This window comes from Osmia bicornis, chromosome 8, assembly GCF_907164935.1.
Source record: "Osmia bicornis bicornis chromosome 8, iOsmBic2.1, whole genome shotgun sequence".
NCBI classification, from domain to species: Eukaryota; Metazoa; Arthropoda; class Insecta; order Hymenoptera; family Megachilidae; genus Osmia; species Osmia bicornis.
Genome location: NC_060223.1, coordinates 9,892,236 through 9,912,554, shown reverse-complemented (window position 1 = coordinate 9,912,554; position 20,319 = coordinate 9,892,236). Strand labels below are relative to the sequence as shown.

Here is a 20,319-nt window from a genome sequence, read left to right as displayed (position 1 = left end):
TTCGCTTCGAAAGGAAATTAGAACGGTATCTCAGATCAGGGAAGAATATTCTTTAAATCGCGCTAATAATTAATAAAAATCTGAATAAATTATGGTACACCAGGCATGGCTGTTTCTACTGTAACACCTAATTCATTAATCATGAAAGTGAATAAATCCGTAAGAAAGTGTTGAATGAACGAGGGAAAATGATCTACAAGAAGAAAGCAGGGTGCAGCATGGGTGGACACGTGTCTGTCTCGTCGAACGTGTCGCTCTAATGAAATGAAAAACTTCAATCAAGGGATAAGAGGTGAAATCTGATCGATCAGGATTCCTCTTGATCTTGTCACGTGGCACGGTTTTGACTTTCAACGATCCTCTTTGGCCGGGTCGTAAACGGTTTCACAATAGATTTCGTTAAGCGGTTCGTGGAACGCGTTTTCGATTCTCCGAGTGAAGCAAGTCGATACCAGATACTTGAACGATATAATAGGTATATATATATATGTAATTCGTGGAAGCAAAAAGGATGGCAGATAGGACGGATAGTAATTTTCTATCGCGTCGGGTCAGCGATCGTCGACTATAATCTTGACCTCTATCCCTTCTTAGCATTCCATCCTGTCCTCCCTATTCATTTATCTGGAACGGACTGGTGAAACCGACTGTCCGACTTTATCTACGAAAAGGGATCTCTTCTGGGAACTGAAGGGCCGGAAGTGAATCGGACGTTTCCAATTGCTCGTTCAGGTATGATTCCGAAGAAAATGACAATCTTGAAACGTTTATATAAACCGTAATATTATGTTATTAAAATTTTGGAAGATTGAATTTAAAAAAAAGAAGAAAATTCCAAGCTCCTCTTACTACCGGCATTGTATACCAGATCTCCGTCTTGTTCCTTTTTCTTTTTTTACGATGCTACCGAAATACTTTCGTGACGATGCACGGTACGCCTGGGCGAATTTCACGTGTCTGAAATTTTCATCCGCGACGGGGCGCAACAAAGTCTGGCCTGGCGTCGAGTCGCGTCGTTACGCAAGAAACTTCGAAATTACGCTTCTTCCCGCGGCCACGCGTTTGTTAAATTTACGATCAGTTCGTTAACCCGGCTAACCGACTCGCTGGAGGCGTCCAAGCTCGCTGGTAATTTTGTAATTAGCTGCTCCGTTCCCTCCCTCCGTACCTTTTCGACTCCCTTCTGTCACCTTCCACGGTTCCCTGTATCGCTCACCGAGGATTATTCGTCGGTCTGTGTAATTTTCGATTTCTGTCAGAATGCTGTTCGTGTAGCCCAGCAAGTTGCTGAATCGCTCGAGAAAGAAGCGAAGAGTGGAAAAAAAGTAGCAGCAGATATCTGAAATAGTGGCAGGAAATATGGAAGGGGATCGAGCATCGTACTCGACGTCGAACAGAAACTGGCAGGGTGGAAGTTATCGTAGCCGCGGCGGAAGGAGAAGAAAACGAAGACGGAAACCGTGGGCCGAGAGGATAGCTGACTGGACCAGGGCTCTGATAGCCTTCCTCTTCAGCAACGTCGGTATAGTGTGCCTGGTGGTTGGATATACCATAGCCGGCGCCTTCCTTTTCACCCACATCGAGGGTAGAAACAGCATGGACGTCACCGGGGACGCGATCAGGCTGAGAAACCTGACAGCTGCCACCCTATGGGAGCTTACCTCCAAGGTGACGAGTTTCTCTTTCCGCTAGTTTCCTCGACTTTTACACACTCTCGAGATATGCTGTTGCTCAGCTCGCGTCTCCTTCTCCCTTTTTTTTTATAGAATTCATAGGGAGATGGACCGAGCTGAGAATTACTGACGAGAGATGAAAAGAATGTACCGTCCCTCTAATGTTCTTCCCATCTCTCGTACCTAAATCCTCCAACTGTTTATTTGCGTTTCCCCCGTTTAGGAGAACGTGTTCTCCGAGAGGATCTGGAAGGCTAAAGTGAGAGCGATCCTAGAGAACTATCAGAAGATGCTGGTAACAGCTGTAAAGAACGGGTACGATGGGTCCGAGGAGAACAAAAGATGGAGCTTCGCCGGCGCCTTTCTTTATTCCCTCACGGTCATCACTACGATCGGTAAGCTCGGATAACGATATCATTTGCTTGGCTCCATAAGAGAATTTGTGGAAGGGTGGAAAAAGTAGTTATTAGAATTATCTACGAAAGCGTACGACCGAGGGTAGTTTCCCTCGCGCGAAGTTTAATGTCTCGAGTCCGACGAGCTTCCGGCTCGAGTAATCCAGCTGACAAAAAGAATGGTTAATGCCGAAAAGAGAAACGCGCACACGAGTGGCCTTTTACGTTTGGAACGTACTTAGTAACTCGAGCGGGAACAGCAGATTTGAAAGTTCAACGTGGAACGTGGACAGTCTGAGCGAAGTAATTTATTTAGGAATTTTTTTTTTCACGGGAAAACCGAAAGAAAATCCTGGAATTTAATTATGCCAGTTTCGTATTTCCTCGGTGAAATGGATTTTCGTGCAGGACGGTCGGCGAGCTACGAATCATACAGGGGGAGGGATTCGTTAGACCGGAAATTAATTAACGCTCGAACTCCTGAGATTAACGAAGCTACTCGAAAGGTGATCTTAATCAATTTTCCGATTGATACGTCTCCTGTTTCAGGATTAATTAATCCCTCGATTCGATTCATTTTCTTGAAAGAATATTCCTCTCTTTTCTTCGCGAAATTATTCCCAACCGGAAGGACATCGGTTTAAGGGATCAATTAGACGAAAATGCGACGAGATTCGTTGGCCATTGTTGGCCGAGTTTAAGGGACGAAATCGATAACGAGGCAGATTGGTTTACACGGTAGACTTTACTCGTGTTTACCTGCAAGTTTGCTCCTAGTTGCAGAAATTCTGCTCTATACGATCGTTTCGATATTATACACCTACTCTCCACCTAAAGCCTACCAAGTTTCGTCGAATTGTTGTCTTAAGGTTCGTTTACATTTCCGGACAGGACAAATGTTTCTTAATGAAAGCATTTCGATTCTAACACTTTTGAAAGTAGGAAAATTTATTCTTTTCCTGTGAAAAAAAATATTCGTACGCATGTTTGCGAATGTGTAAATTACACTTTTCGCGGATTGCTTTTGAAACAAACCATTGGTGTAATATCTTTTCATTGAAATGCAGATTTTTTCCGTTCTACATTGCAAATTTCTTCAGAGAAGTGGTCTCTCGTACAGCGATATGAAACGTTTTTTTTTTTTCATCAAAACGTTGCTTCTTTCTTCCCCAATTTTTTTTTCCTTTCTTTTTCCCTCCGCTCGAGATTTTTCATTTCAGTGTCGAAAGAGTTTGAATGGACCGATCAGTGTCGCTAAATATAGAGAAGCACGGAATCGTTGGTTGGAAGAAAGTCGATTGTAGGGGCTCGACCTTCGCTCGACGATCTTTCGAGGTCACCGAGTATATGAGTCAATTAATTTCCGATTCACCGTCGTTGACCGTGTTTCTGAAGGACGTGTTTAACGCTAATCCGCGTCAGCTTCTTCCTTCGAGACGGACGTTAAATCTTCAAATTCACCGAATACACTGTTGTCAGTTTCGATTAATCAATTGTTTATAGGATTTTTAGCGAAACAAAAAAGAAGCATCGGGTTAGATTGCAGCAGGTGCGATGTTTCCCATGGGAAAGAACTGTTTCGTCGAGCAAAGCCGTCGGTGCTTTTGTTCCCGATGCCGATTTCGAATCAGTCCAATTGTTCACAATGGACTTGTACGACGATCGTTCAGCAATTTTTTGTCTGCTCAAAAAGTCTATAATACCCAGTCCTGTGTCGGGTTTATGTATAGTCGAAAGAGTTATGGATGAGTTAAACATCAAATGGAAACTTAGAGGATTCTTTTCCATGGGATTCGCGTGGAGGTAAACGCGACCTCCTGGGTGCAAATCATCGCAGGATGAAGAGGATGCAGGAAAAGCGGCATAAAAATTCCATTGTACTTTTTCCTTTTTTTCCGTAGGAACGACTCGATATTTCTTTTTTACACAAAGGCCAGCGGAAGCAGCTTGGGCAAAGGGTTAGATAGAGGGAATTAACGAGGCGAACTTTCGGCACGTTAGTGGCGTGGTCGCGCGCGCACGCGACCTTTTAATTAATTCCACGAGGGGGTGGGAGAGGGGTCCCTCTCGTCGCTCCACAGTCCCTCGGTCCTCATCCGGTTCGAGACGAGACCCTGCCATCCACTTTATCTCGACCGTGATTACAGGCCAGCAGCATCAGCCTAAAAGGGTCGGCCAGTCGACGGCCAGATCGATTCTCGCGAACCAACCCCCTTCCCTCTTTCCCCACCCACGATAACCGCTTTCGAAACGCGTGAAAATTTTCAATCCTCCTGACTTATCGCCGATTCGGAATAAGACCGATGCCGGTAACATTGGGTCGCGATAGGATATCGCGGTATGAAATTGGAAAGGGATTCTTTCGAATGAAATTTAAGAGACGGTCATTCGTTTCGAGTGGTGGATTAATATTGGGGACATTTTAGTCCGGGTACGCGGGTAATAACTTCGGGGATAGGTTGAAATTTTTTAGAGAACCACGCGAGAACCATCGTCCCGTAAAGTCGATAAATTATAATAACGGGTTCGATTTTATTGGAGTCCGCGTTCCATTCGCGTGCACAAACGCAGCCCGCCAATTTTCCAACGCACGAATGGTTAACGAAAACTCGGCCCATTGGAGAAAAAATCAGCCATGTTGCTTTATTAATTGCCACGATTCGCAAATATCAACTCGCTGAATAAGTTCTGTCCGAAAACACGCGGAGAACGAAAGTTTATAAGGCATTCGGTTACGTGCGACCTGTGTTATTTGTGATAATATTTTCGAAAGGCTACAGATTTTTAGTAAAATCTGGGTCAAACGTGGAGTCACGTTACAAGGAATGAAATAATGTTATTTTTTCAACGAAAGTGTGTACGGACATAACTTATGCAGCGGGCTAATATTTAAAAATAACAGAACGAAGAATGAAACCGTCTGCGACGCTTCGTTTATTTAGCGAACGGGAGTGCGCGTTTTTAATGCATCGGTTGCTTCCAGCGAACCAGAACCACCCACACCCCGCGCCCATCGTCACCGGTGAAATTTATTCGGGAAACCTTCACGATTTTACCTGGACTACCTCCCGGTTCCCTGCTAATCGTACGAAAATTTCATACCCAACTCCCTCGTGGACGTAGTTTCGAACCAAATGAAACTATCACAGTTCTGGATGGATAATATGTACACGATCAAATATTCATCGTAACGAGTTGGTTACATATTTGATAAGGACAGATTTTAATATTTAAAAAATCCATTTTACAGGCTATGGAAATATTTGTCCAAAGACGAAATGGGGCAAAGTGGCGACCATAGTGTACGCCATAATAGGCTTGCCACTTTTCCTCCTCTATTTGAGCAACATCGGTGACATTCTCGCGAAAAGCTTCAAATGGACGTACGCTCGTTGCTGTCTCTGCAAGTAAGCCTATCTTTTATTAAATTTGAAGCAGAAAATTTGAAATGAAATAATTCCGGGTTGAAGGTGTCGCAGGAGGACCCACGAATTCGCAGTCAGGCCTCGACAGGAGGGTGGTGATGTTAGGAGAAATCATTGGCAGGTAAATCTCGATCAGCCTTTTGTATTTTTAGCAGGAAGCTCTGATATGATATCAACGCTCGTTGGCAGATGATTGACGCGAATGGCAGGGAAATCGATTCGTTCGACGTGGACAAGATCTCTTTGGAAAACGACAGGGTGGAAGAGGGTGATAGAAACGACGAAGACGAAGAGGATGATGACGACAGTAGCAGTTACGATCCGCAACGCGTCACCGTGCCTTTAACCCTTTGCGTCGCGATAATGGTTGGGTAAGCGTCGATAATCGAATAATTAGATTGGCAATTAATTGTGAAAATTTTGGATCGTTTAAAATGTGTTGTATTATAAAATAATTCTTGTTGGATAATTTACATTCTCCGTTATTATACTTGTCTAATTATCTACTGTCCTCATTCTACTTGTCTGCTCATCTCATTGTCCTGTCTGACAACGTAGACCACCATACATGTCTGACCATACATCGACCTATTCCACTTGTCCGACTAGCAACCCCTTTAAATCAACATTTCTCTATTTCCACTACGATTTCATTCGCATTAATATCGTTCCTTCTGTTTCCTTCTTTTTAATAAGAAAAAAAGACTGTAACCAGTTTCGAAATAGTGTAAGGAACGTATATTTCTCTGGTTGGAAATGACTTTTCCAGATACATCTGGGGCGGTGCGATCCTCTTCTCCGAATGGGAAGACTGGAACATGCTGGACGGTTCTTATTTCTGCTTCGTCTCCTTGTCGACCATCGGTTTCGGGGACATCGTGCCAGGTGACAAAATCTACGCCGCTCAGGCTCTCGATTTATCCTTCATCTTCTGCTCCATGTACCTGATGCTCGGTGAGTGACATCGCAAACGAATCTCCTCGATTTTATTTTATATACGAAACGGTGTAAACAAGTTTGGAGAAAAATAAAATATCCTCGGTACTTGGGTGTAATTTGGCAAAGCGACGATTGGATTCCCGTTGATTTCCGATGGAACAGGTTGTCGCGCGAGGGCGTTGGATCTTTTCAATTTTTCATCGATGATGGAAAAAGAAAATCCTCGATTACCGTGTAGTTTGTCAAATTTTCCAGACGCCTGGTATCGTCGCGACGCTTAATGAATCGAGGGCCAAAGTGCCGCGAAGCGTGTCAAGGGTCAGAAGATCGATCGCTTTTCATTCTCCCCACCCCGGAGGTCCTTTCATACCTAGCGAAACTAAACTCTGACACTAGCGCGTGAATTCTTCTCGGAGCTGACGCGAATCGAGTAGCTTGATATTTCTTTTTTTCCCCCACGCCTTCTTTCAACACTGAAAGAGGCTTTTGAAGCGTCGTTTTCGAGTGGCGAACGAGATTCCGATAACTGTTTCATGATTTAAAAGCATCGATTTAGATTATTGCGATGATGTTAGAACGCTAAGCGAATGAACGCTTTCATTTATCAATCCGTGCTGAATTACTTTGCCAGAGTGTGATACACAGTTGTATCGATACATATTTCGTTACAGGAATGGCGTTGATCGCGATGTGCTTCAATCTAATGCAAGAGGAGGTGATTGCAAAGGTGCGCGCATTCGTGCGTACCATTAAATATATATTCAGATGCGACAGGTGACCAAAGCCGACCATCAGCCACGTTCTACACCTTCTACCATGTTTGGTGAGTTTTGTTTTGAAATAAAATTAAAGCAAACGTCGCCTTCGAGAGAATAATAATTCAGGGATTCATTGATGAATTATCGTCGATAACGAAGCATTCACCGCCGTGTTCAAATTAACACGACGACGAAATTCATAGAGATGAAATGAAATATTATTTCGATGAATATAATAAGACTGGAATACTGGGTCACAGTGATTCGCCCCGAAAAAAAAGGGATTCGAAATCAAAGACGATTACGAGCGGTTGTCCGAAGGGATGGGCGCGTGAAAATTATGATTCTATCGGCTGACTGGCTTGACGGAGACGTCTGTTACACAAATAGGGGATGGAAAGGTTTTTCTTTCTTTCATGGCTCAGTCCACGGGAAAAATGTGAAAGGGTGGAAAGCTTGAAAGGGGAGGAAAATAAAGGGAGCACAATCGTCGAAGGTACAAAGAACTCATCTTTGCAATCCCAACGCCTGGCTTTGCCGAAAAAACATCTAGAAGGGGTGAGAAAAGAGGGTGGAAAATGCGCGCTTCTTATGAAATATATTCGGAAAGAAATTTGTACGTTTATCCGGAGACCGGTCTGAGTAATTAACGCAGCTATTGTTAAGATTTCTTCGTTACCCAACAGCTGGTAATTAAATTCGACGAGGTGAAAATAAGTTTCAATTTATTAAATCAATTATTGAAAATTAACTCGGAGTAATTCTCTAAAATCAAAGAAGGTTTCCAAAGTCTCCGAATGAAACACCTTGACGAAATATTAGAGAACTAGTTTTCTTCGAGATCGGGCTAGAAATTGGAGGCGTCGTACGATACCGATCACCGATGGAATCATTCAAATCGATCACACCCAATTCAACAATTTCATCACTTCATCATCCCTATCTTTCAATCTCCATCGGAGCCGGCTCTCTCAAAGCAGAAACCCATCAATCTCCTGATGGTAGCTCGATGGCAAGCGAACCGCGTACTTCCTCATAAAGCGACCAATCAAGAGGGAGATCAAGCCGAAAAGATCACAAGCATAGCCATCGAGTGTGTGGCCTCGGCCTTTGACGTCTCTCCAGCCGTACGTTCCTCGAAGAAGACGAAAAAGACGCGCGACAGAGATCCCTTTCGCGAGGGTGAAGAGTGGTGGTGGTAACGAAGGGGTGAGAAAACGATAGGGGAAGTTGTAACGGGGCTGCGGCGTTCCTTCATGCGGTGATCGGACCGCACGAGGTAGCGTATGCGCACTGCTACCAACGGTTCATTTCGCATGCGCCGTGTGCGCCCTTCTACGGGGTGCGTCCGTGCCGGCGACGCTGTTCATGGACGGTGGACAGTTCTCACGGCACTCGACGAACGTCGTTCCTCGTTCAATCGACGGAAAACCATTATTAGACCACGAAATCGTATCCATCGAGCCTAACGATCCACCAGATGTCCTGATCGCGTCCATGTCCGCTCGGGAACCGCGTCGCGTCACCGGGTTCTCCGAACACGCGATCCCGGCCAGAGGATGCTGCGAGCGGATGCAGCGTGAAACAACGTGGCTGTCGGTGCCGAACGAACCTCTGAATGGGTCTGACAGAGGCGCGTCATCCCGCAAGCTGACGTCCGAAGAAACTGATCCACCGAGTCTCATGGTAATCGAGTTTCCATAAAAAAAGATGGGAGAATCATGGTGGTACCGCTACCGGAGATGAATCTCTCCTCGACCACGTCCTTTTTCCAAGAGCCAAGCAGAAACTGTTGATCAGTGTCCGAAGAAGTGTCCGATTCAGAAACAGATCCCGGAGTGTTTCCTCGCCCCCCGAGTGAGTGCTTGGATTCGGTCTCGTTTCACAGATAGATTCTTCTGGTCGAGATTTCGCAGGAGCAAGTTTCCAGGAGATTTTTCAGGCAGAGGGGAGATCCCTCGGTTCTCTGGATCCCAGCGAACAACTGGGAAAAGTTTGTTCCGCTTTGGCGAGCCGATATGCCTCGCGAAACGGCCGTGGGAAGTTGAGCTCTGCCACGATACGGACCGAAGGGCGATCGCTGCTAAGGTAAGTACCAAGTTACCGGGCGAGTTTCGAAGAAACTTTTTCGAATGTTTCCGAATCGATGCACCACCACCACCGCCGCCTCCACCACCGCCGTTACCCTCGGCACGATTTTTATCGCGTTGCCGCAGTTCCGGAGATACTTTAATAGACATCGAGCTTGTTGAAATTATTCTTCGGAACAGGGAAATTAAGCGTAGCCGGTTTGTTAATCGACGCTGATTGAAATTCGAGAGGTAATTTGATTGGACACGGGGTCCGGTCACGCGATATCGGGCTGATTTGTGGCAGATCTTGTTACCCGTTCGATGATCTGTTAATTTCGCGTTAGATTTTTTGACAGAATCGTTTGTTCAACTATCGGGTACTTGTTCTTTAACGCGTTTAATTTGTACTAAATTTGCAGCAATAAAATGTGCTTTTTCTTCTATTTCGTACAAGGCACGTTGGAAATTTAATCTTAACTTTCTGGAAGTTCTAAAATATTCCTACGCTCCAGACTGACATAACAACCTGTCGCTCGGATAAATTTAATTATTATGATTAAACTAAAAATGTTTATGCAAACTTGTCTCGCGTAGAATGAACTAAAATTCATACGGTATAAGAGCTGAAGAGGGTTCATAGTTCTCTGTTGAGTTTCATTTTAAAATTGAAATTTATACAAAGATTTATTCCATTATTCAATAACCAGATCCTCAGTGCTCTCAATGAGTAATGAAAATTCCATTTCAAATTTTATGATTAAAACGGATGATTTTTCCGTTTTTAAATTATTTTTAACTGAAACACATACGGCGATAATTTAATTAAAACGAGCTTAAACTTAAAATATCCAATTTCGTTCAGTTTGATAAACTTCGTTAATGTTTCACTCAAGTTTCCATCGAAAGGACCCCCATGTATAACGGTGTATTTTCGTAGAGAAACGTGGAAACGTTTCGCGATTCATAGAATATCCAGTGGAGAGGTCGATTCGAGTAGAGATCGACGTTTAACTTTTCACGCTCCCGGGTGGAGGCGAAGTAATTTCGCCCGGTTGTCCCGTTCGTTCTGTTAACAGCTTTCGATAAATGTCCCGTCTTTGTTGCCCTCGTCCGGTTCGTTTTACGTTCGCCGATTCGTCAGCGAAACTCGCTTTTATCGAGGAGTGACTTTTACCGTCGAAAACCGATTCCTTGTTCTCCTGTTCTTAATGCTTTTCGCGTAATGAGAATCCCAGATGAGATTCCATCTTCCATTCTGTCGGTTTTTATTTTTATTATTCGCCATTTATTTCGTAAAACGGTGGCTAAATAATGATCCAAGGAAATCATCTATCCCAATATCGTACAATGTGCTACCAAGAAGCAATATCAAGTTAATTCTTTCCCAAGCCTTTCAACCATCATCAAAGACCCTCCCCATGGAAGTTACGCTTTCAGAGGTTTCGAAAGTTTTGACGAGGCCGATAGCGTAGAAGGAAAGTTTAAAAAATTGATTCACCCGCTTCAATTACGTATTAAAATTTCTTACAAAGGGTAAGCATATTCGAAGGAACAGAAACGAAAGAAAATTAACATCCCCGTCGATCTTCTGGCAGAGGAGTTTTAAAACGAACAAACGAAAAATAATATTCCCCATTAATGATTCTCAGGTTGTTACACGCGTTCTATATTTTCCAATTGCAAATGAAAAGGATCGCCACAAAGGCAGATGTTTTCGCGTAACAAATAATTCCATCTTTTGTTGGCCGACCAATGGGACAGGTTTACCGATCCGTCAGTGAAAATTCGCTTTTTTTTTAGTCGTAAAAGCGCAGGCGTCACTCGCGCATAGATAATTCATAATGACGATGCTGGCCTATAGTTGTTCCGGCAAACGGAAACCAACCCCCGTCCTCAACTTTCTTCCAGCGACCCTTTTCTGTCTTCCTTTTTTTTTTTTTTATTTCCTTGCTTACTCCGACCAAGCTTTTTCTACATTCGGCTCGTTTTTTATTCACGAGAGGAGGCAGAACTTGTAGCCTGTGGCGAGGATCTTTTAACGTAATTGGTTGCCGTACGCCACGCTCCACTTTAAGCGGGAAATCATAAGTGATATTGTTGTTTGTTTGTTCTCTTTGAATCAAGCATTCACGGCTATGTTTTCAGACGACTATTGAACATGTTGGCTAAATAAAAAATGGAAGAGAATAGAGGGAATGGAAATTTTGATACCGAGCTAGGTCAATTGCGACCCAATGGTACTTGAATTAAAATTCAATATTTATATTCTTAATAATGTTATTTACAATATCTGAAAGTAAATATGTTCATTCAGACGTGTTATTCGAAGTAATAATCGATAGAATAACAAAACAAGTAGAAAACATCGAAATTTATCAGACAATTATATTAAAAAATGAAAATTCTTTAAAAAACTTTATATGTATCTAAAGTTCCCTCTATTTAGAACTACTTTTCCCTGAGACAATATTCAAAATAATGCACGAGTGAAAAATTATGGCGAGAAAAGTGGAGGTTGAAATACGTCTGACCATATACTGATCTCTATCCCTTGCGCCGCAGTGTTCTCCTCCTCCCTTTCATTTCCTGGTCAAGTTAATCATAGTTTACTATATCCGCTCGTGTATTTCGATGCTATATATTATTCACCACTATTTTATCGCTGGATATTAAAAATTTCAGAAGGATCCAACCGATCCGACCGATGTCGCGTGTTCCTGTCGCGTTGAAACCCTTCGGGAAAGTGGAACGTCTCTCGAGAGACTTTCGACGCTTTCGAATCCTTTTCAGTCCAGCCTGGTAAATCGTTAAATCCTTCAAGACTTCTCGATCATTCGGCAAAGTAGAAAGCAAACAGGTCTGCCAGGCGTCAAGTGGAAAACTCTGTTCGACCGTGAGATTAGTTCTCCGATAGCACGGTATAGTCTTATTTATTTAAGTAACTCCATTAGCGTTCGAAGATTTAGAACCACGGATTCGGTTTCGAATAATCCACCGTACGAGCCGAGCCAATTGGTACTTCTTTACCCCTTTCTTTTTTTTCTTTTTCTTCTCCTTCGTAGCAGCTAAATAACAACCCTAGCCGGATGTTTTCGAGAGCTTGTAATCCTAAGGGTCGCTTGGTAAATGGGCTTCCCTTTTTTTTCTTCCTCTTTCTCTTTCGTCCAACCGGAAGAAGAGGGATTAAGGTTAGGTCGGTATCCTTTCCGTTTCTTGGTCCTTTGAGACCTTTATTAGCGGCGTTTATGTACTCGAGCTCGTGAAATTCCTCCGGCTGGAAAGTTACCGCAGACCCCGTTTTCAACAACACTATGAACCGTGTGTTTCATTTTCCTTCGTTCCACGCCTCGACTGCTGTATATCGATCAACCACCCCCTTCCTCTTCGATAGATCTTTTTCTACTTGCGAAGAATTTAAGTTTCCTCCGAAGAACCGTAATTTTATAAAACTTTCTTCGTTATCGCGGGAATCGCGATTGTTGATCGAAAGTAACGAGCTATTGGGTGAACTATGATTCCTGGGTGCCCACTCAGTGTTTCAAAATTCTCTGGATTCGTAAATCCGAATGAATAATCAACGCTGATCGAGGAACAATTGAAAATGACGCTTGTCGGTAAAACGCATCCGCCCACAAAACACGGAAGAGCGAAGTTTATTGGCCTCGGTGTTTACCTTTCGTTCGCAGCCTGCTCGTTAATTACTCGCCAGTTGCGTTCGTTGTTAACGAGACTAAAACGTAGAGGGGAATATTCAATTTCTGGCCGGATATTTTTCTCAGCCGAACGAGATCCTCTTACGGCTTTCAGAGGATATCGCGAAAAGCGAAGCGCGACTCTTCATTACGGTATTGTTCGTAGCTGTTGATCCTTTTCTTTTTTTGCAGCGAGGCTTTTTTTGAAACTACCAGCGAACAGTCGAGTTTCGAAAAATCAGTCGGGAAAAATAGCTGCGCCACCTTTTTCACAGTTTCTTGCGTCCACGCGCTTTAATTCTTCGTTTCCGTCGACACTTTAATTCGCCGGTTAAATTGAAAGCTTTCCACGCCGGTTTCCTCGCCCTTTTTACCAGCGTAATATCGGCACCGCCTTGTCGCTTCTTTCCACTCGCTGTTTTTCATCAGGATTTTTCTGTATCTCGTAGATGCGCAGCTCGTTTGTCCAGACGAGCTCGTTTCTTCACGCTCCATCTCGTCCGTGACTCGCCGACATTCTTCAAGAATTCGCCCGCAATAGAACGGCTGCGCAACAATTAAGCAAGGAAAGATTATTATTCTTCTGTTTAATTTTATGACTTTTCGATCGAGAATAACGGACTTTTGTATTATCAGTTGTGTAATACATTAACGTTTCGAATTTGAATACGTTTCACAAATTTTTGGGCGTTTGAAAATCACCCCGGGAAGAGATTCAAACATCAATTATTACTAATTATATTATCGATAATATTTCATATCTCTCATTGTTATTATCTCGATGCTTCCATTTAAATCGATCGGTAATTGTTCGAAATAATTTATTCGCGATGTAAAAACGGCGCTCGTAAATAATCGAATACGAATTTCCGAGCAATTCGGATTAATTGAAAACAAATGGAACAAGATTCTTGGTGTTCGGTGTACAAACTTGGTTATACTAGGAGAGCAGGAGAAAATTTCGAAAGTTCACCGAAAGGGACGAGCAATTAGGCGATCAGGGGGCATTATTTCGAAGTATTTTCCACGAGCTGGCAAGTTCGATTCGCTGGAAGGCAAAGGAAATGAGAAAAGTTATGGCTGAGTAAGAAAGAGAGAAAAGGAACGGTGCTGTTTGAAAATATTTTCTCCCGGCGTTATCGAGTTTCTACCATTCTTTCCGTTCGAACGCGTTCCCCGTGAAAAGCGTCGTTGCGATGGAAAGTTATCCGAGAACCTTCAAGGTAGAAACGACGACGGCGTTAAGAAGAAGTTAACGGGGGCTTTATATCGCGAGACTCCGTAGGAAATCCAATCGTTTCACGCGACTCTCGTCTGCTACCGAAACTTTCCTCTCCACTGCCCTCCTTAAGCCCCGCTTAATTTACGTCCCTCTTAATCGAGCTATTTTCCTTCTTCGCTCTTTGATCGTTACTCGAAATGCTTCTCCGCTATTTACGATCAAACGTTACTATCGTTCCTCGCCTTTTTTCTAGGGGAAGCCTGATCTGATCGCGAGTGTACATTGTTCCTCTCCTAAAACAAAGATCGCGTCGAGCGACAAAAAGAAAAGCAACAGGAAAGATCCGGGGTGCGATTAATAGCGCTTCGCGAGAAGTAGAATGGCGCTGGTCGGCGATCGTAATCGTAGGGTAATTCAATTATCTGCGAGCGGAGTAAATAAATCGCGGGTGTTAGTTGGATAAACGGCCATGTATTTATAGGCATAACGTAGAGAGGGGGTGGGGTGGTGGTGTTGGTAAGATAAGGAAGAAGCAGCCTTTTTATCCTCGGAGCGTCGCTGGAAGAGCTTCTCGTTCGCAAATGAGGCACGAGCGTCGAGATAAGGGTGGAAAAGCCGCGGGCCAGGCCAGGGTCGAGCGTATACGCGAATAAAGGGCGATCAAACGCGATAAAAACTCCGCTCGAGAACCGATAAGCCCTAATTGAATGTTCCCTCTCGATTTTAGCCGGCTATAAAGTCGGCAACTTTAGCGACCGCCTTGCCGATAGCTGCTCTTCCCCATCTTCCATACATATTTTCACCATCATCCGTTCTCTGCAACCCCGTTCGCGACGTGACCAAAGTCACCAACGGTCTAAGAACGCACGCGTGATTAATAGAAACGCGAGGTGATAAGTGACGAGTTATATATCAAACCGTTCTTGTCCATTACCGTAGAAGTAAATAAATGGGAAAAAGCTTCATTTCCGTCGCACACGGTCCCGGAAACCACAGTTGCCACGATAAAATTCCATTACCCGTTAGACTGTTTCGTGCATCGCCGGAAAAGAGGAAGGCGAGAAAGTCAGCTAACGGACCAGGAAGAAGCTTGGTAAAATCTCATTCGAAACCCCTTCGAAACGATTTTCTTTCCTTTCACGCGTTAACAATAAACAAGTCGAACTAGTGATTATAGCTGACGATAGTGATTCAGTGGAACAACCAGTCTTGGATAAGTTCTACCGACCGTTTGACCACACACGGCCTCATTCTACTTGGCTGACCACACGTGGCACTATTCTACTTGTTTAACCACAATTGACCCCATTCTACTTGTCTACTAACCAGTTCCTCTCGGCACACAAGAAGGTATTCTATTTGCCTGATCACGCATGGTTTTCTGCTATTTGTCTGACCGTATATTGACATATACTACTTACGTACAAAAATATCTCGTTTGTCCGACTATCAGTGGCTCTATACTACTTGCCCGACTACTTACGATTGCACGGCACTCGCCCTGCCTGTCTATTCTACCCCTTTTCTAACATTTCAAGGTCTGCTCGACGGTTTTAAATGGAACACGTTATTTCCGTTCAGTTTAATTCGGGAACGCGGAAACGTGTCCCGATTCCTGATTTCTAAGGGAACACAGCGACGTCGACCGGTCTATTCTTACCGCACGGGGGATTATCCCATAATCCGTGCTCGAAAGTATCGTCAATATTGTGACAACGTTCGATCTTTTCTCCCAGGTCTGTCGCGAAAAGCACACGGGTTATTCCTATGGAATAAAAACATTTTGAAACGCGATTCTCGTAGGTAGATATATACTAAATACACACGCCTCGAGGATTTAGGAAGGTAAGATTTGAGAAATTTCAAGATTATCTGGCTCGAAGTTACAAGGTAAACGTTGCTGTTGTTCGTCTAACTGGGAGGATTCGGTTGACAAGCAGTCTGTTACGAGCTCGTTATCTCACGCGAGCAGACGCATTTAATTCGAGACACTTGAACTTTTCTCGCGCACGTGAGCCTCGTCGAGCTCGCTTTTTTTTCCAGTTGACGCGAGACTAGTCAAGCTCGAATAAGAACAGTCGTATAAAATAAGACTTCTATTTTAATACCCAAAAAATATAATTTCCTATTATAAAATAAAGCCAGACCGAATTATTTGATACACGCTTTCAGTTAACATCGTTTGATTATTCGCTATTGAACGGCAGACGCCCCTAATTGACGATCCTTTTGCAGAAATTCTTCCTCCTTCAATCGAATCCTTTCTAACGTCTCCTTGCTTTCAGTTAGACGAAGTTTCTTTCTTTTTTTTTTTTTTAAGCAGACGTTGCCTCTTCTTAGCAAGTTCGTGTTGCATCGGAAATTCGGTCCAACGTCTCTTTGTGTCCCTCTCTCAGCCCCAGGAGGCTGCAGACTCCCACGCCTCTAGCTGCTCGGGCTATCGATTGCGAGCTGCCAGGGCCACCAAGACCCCTGGCTTGGCTTCGCCTCGCTTCGCTTCGTTGTGCTAACTCGTTACGCGGTGTTACCGCCGCGTTCCCGATTATACCACCACCACATTCTAACCTCGATATATCCCTTTTCGCTCTCCCTCACCTTCCGCCTTTTTCTTTCAATATCCTTTGTAACGTTCACAGCTGTTGCTCTCTCTCTCCGTTCATTTCCAAATGAAACAAGTTTTGTAAATTAACCCTCTATTGCATGAATTTTTATGACGAGTTGAGAAAAATATATATGGCTGTTAATTTACTTAAAAATGAGCGTGATTATAAAATTGGAAACGGAATGCGATAGAGGGTTAAGAGAAAAAAATTCGATGATTCGATTTTTCTTTTTCCAAAAGCACCCTTTTGTCGCCGTTCCATCCGATTTTCTCCTCTTTTGTTCTCATCACTGTATCGTCTTATCGTCGCATCTACGGCTCATTTTGTAGCTAGTTTTTCACGCTGCCCTTCTCATTTCCCGCGTGCTGTCGCTCGTTATCTTCGCCGTTTTTACTTCCGCCACCGATCCGTCTTTGTCCACGAGCTTCTTTCATCCCCGACGCCGACTACCCTTCTTCGACCATCTCGAGAAAGAAGGAATGTTTCCGTCGCGTAATCCCGAACGAACGGAGAGTCGCTTCGAATTTCGATTGCTTCGGTGAAATATCAAGGGTTCATCTTAGATAGCTGATCTCGTGTCGGGTTCAAAGGATCGAAAATGTTCAACGATGCGTCGAGAAGAGAGAAGTCTTACGTCTCCCCCGTATCAGCATACTCGTGCCCCTAGGGAGCTATTGCTTAGATGCGATTCACTCGGCTTATCCCCGACGCGTTAATTAGTTACGCGCGTTAACGTCGTCGTCGATTATACCACGAGCGGGCTGCATCAATTCCAATTAAACTGGCCTACACCCGAGGGAATGCGATTCCTTCGCGTGCCAACAGATGCCTTGATTCGATCGTATCGGAAGCTTCTATACAACGATACCCGGTTGTCATCGTGGCGAAGAAAGATTCGAAAATCATTAGCCAAAGCAGTTTTGCATTTATACAATGATTCTCAATAAAATATTGAAAGATTCTTTGACGATTGAACAAGAGAGATTGAATGGGGAATTGATCGACGTAGGCGTGAAAAACGTCGTAGAGAGGTTGGTAGACGTCGATGCACGTTCGCGACGCCAGGCGTCGACGTGGACGTCGCCGTAGGACGACACGGCGACCCACATTCCGTCGAATTTAATTTCATGCCTTATCTCTGGTAACCACGGTACAATGCTTCAACTGGGGCGAATCCTTCTATCTTTCCCTCCTCGTACACACGCCCCACATACATCGCTGCAAAACCTGTACACCCCTTGTCGACGGTGTCTTCGCCAAACCCCCTTCTTCTTCGTGTACACGGTATTTTAACCTGTGCTCGTTTCTTCGAAGAAACCTTCTCTCTTTTTCGTTATCCTGGATTTATCGACGATTACAACGGCGAAGTTCTGAAGATTCTTTTCTTCTTTTCTTCTCGCAACAGAAGCGATAAATTTTTAATATCGAACAGGGTGTAATCCCTATCAAACGGTTAATAGGATACAGCAATGTCGAAAATAGATTAGAGTTACGTAGCCAAACAGAACGGGAACTGTACACATTCGTTCGTTTGTTGAAACCGAGTACGCGGTAACTAAGCTTGCAAAGTGGCGGCTATGCAAATAGCGAACCGTGTACTTCTAAATTCAATTAACTATGATGATACAGATTATGCGTTTCCGTTTGTACGCGCAACACGTTACATCGGAACAAAACCGTGGAAAGATGTAACGTTGTAATCCTTTTATCGAAAGCAAAGGGTGACGTTCGTTTATGTACACGTAATTCTCACCCTTCGCTGACCCATCGATTTTTATTTACATCGTTACATGGTAATTGACACGCGAACAGGGAAACGGACGGAGAACTTTAACCCTTTGACGGTGTTGCAAAATATTAGTTGAGAAATTAATCCTCTTTAATTAGTTTTTATAATTTCATTACAATTGTATCGGTCTCTTTGGAGGTAATTATTCATCAACTGATCGCTGGAAGGCCGATATTGCCTTGAGAGGTGTTAGCCGAAGACTAATGAAAGCCTGATTGCTTCTAAACTTGCCGAACCGTTAATCAAGGGCTAACCGGAAACTATGTTTGTAGGAAGCTTGATTATTTAAAGCGATGCCCACCGGGAAACAGGTTGATCAGGCTGTTAAATTAAAAGTACTCGTTCTAAAATCGTCGCGTTTGAAAGACGAAAGAGAAACGATACGACGCGTGTATTAAAACGAGCACGAGGAGAGTAGTTTACGTTGTACGTACACAGAGCCCGTCCACCGATAGCGACACGCAATTGTACAGGTACATCTGTTATAAAGCGAGCGTACTCGCTGTTCCAACGTGTCGGAGGCGGACACGTTTGCTGGAGGTCGATTGTGGCTATTTCTGTTCGCGACGTGGCTCGACGCGTACGAAACGATGGGACAGGATCGCTTTATCAGGCCTACTGTTCTATGCCTACGTTGAAAGCTGGTTAAAAGCGCGAAAACGGGACGTTTATTTCGGGATATCAAACTGCTCGATTATTAACTTCCTACGTCGACGGGAAATCACGAAATCCGGCGGCTTTTCTAGATGTTAAATTTGTAGAAAGCTGTATATACACGTTGAAAGGTTCCTCGAAGAACGACGGAGGGAAAGTTCTTGTTATAGCATCAAAGATCCGCGAGTTACAGACTTCCCGGCTCGAGGTTTATGTTTCTTTTTCTCTGCCGCGTCGCCTGCCGCGCGAAAAATCCTAACTACGTTGTTTCATCGAAAGAGGATTCCGCGAAAGAGATACCGCATACGATAGAACCACCGTCGCTTCCCTCGTATCTGAGAAAAATCACGCGTCTCGTTATCCGAGACCGAGATTCCTTAAATATAGAATACGATTTCGAATCGAAGTGCGTAGACTGTTGCTGAAGTAGCAAATGTTATATACAATAAAATCTAAGAATAATTCGGTGAGCTTCAAATAAGAGCTCAATGATATTCCTTATTCTTTCAATCTGTCGGTAATATATTAAATAAAATGCATGCAATTGTTCAAAGGACTCACCATCGCCGACAGTCCAATTCCATCCGCAGTCTCCAAATTCCGCTTTGAATCCTTAGATCCATCTCAATTCCTAAAAAATTATAAAAGATACTTTTCATGGACTGTCCATTTAAAAGAATCGTGCATTTAATAATCTAATAATTACCTCTAACTATCCTAAGCAGACCTTTCGGTAGTTAGTCCTCAGATTCGCACGTCCAATCGTTGCTGAATTAGCTGAGAGACGCGTCTTGAGCGACGCGTAACCGGAGCGCACTCATCAGCACCGGCTAAGATACGGTGGTATCCAGCGAGCATCTCGGAAGGGCTTAATTGCCGTTAAGGAGCAATTAGGCCCATTAAGCGGAGAGACGAAGGGTTTCTGACGTCTAATGGGATCGCGACTAATCTGTGCGACAGGCTTGCCAGCGTACCAGATGGACGAGGCTCGAGGGAGGATAGTAGAACGATAGGAGGCGATCGGTTGCGGCTGCAGCTGCGGCGTCGGTCGCTGCACCTGCAACTGCAGCTGCGGCGACGACGCTGGCGGTAGCGGC

At 43.9% G+C, this 20,319-nt stretch overlaps 1 protein-coding gene across 2 annotated transcripts; it reads left to right on the top strand.

The window, feature by feature from the left end:
• The first annotated feature begins 21 nt into the window (after window positions 1-21).
• Window positions 22-20,270, top strand: LOC123988042 (potassium channel subfamily K member 18). Of its 2 annotated transcripts, none has more exons than XM_046286685.1 (9): window positions 22-732; window positions 1,260-1,668; window positions 1,897-2,068; window positions 5,319-5,475; window positions 5,539-5,614; window positions 5,683-5,864; window positions 6,263-6,447; window positions 7,104-7,255; window positions 20,183-20,270. In XM_046286685.1, exons 2-8 carry the CDS (start codon window positions 1,360-1,362, stop codon window positions 7,208-7,210), a joined length of 1,188 nt encoding a protein of 395 aa, XP_046142641.1. In that variant the 5' UTR covers window positions 22-732; window positions 1,260-1,359; the 3' UTR covers window positions 7,211-7,255; window positions 20,183-20,270. The 2 variants fall into 2 exon arrangements, with proteins under 2 accessions (XP_046142641.1, XP_046142642.1); XM_046286686.1 differs by lacking the exon at window positions 20,183-20,270 and adding an exon at window positions 19,964-20,044.
• Window positions 20,271-20,319: the final 49 nt, after the last annotated feature.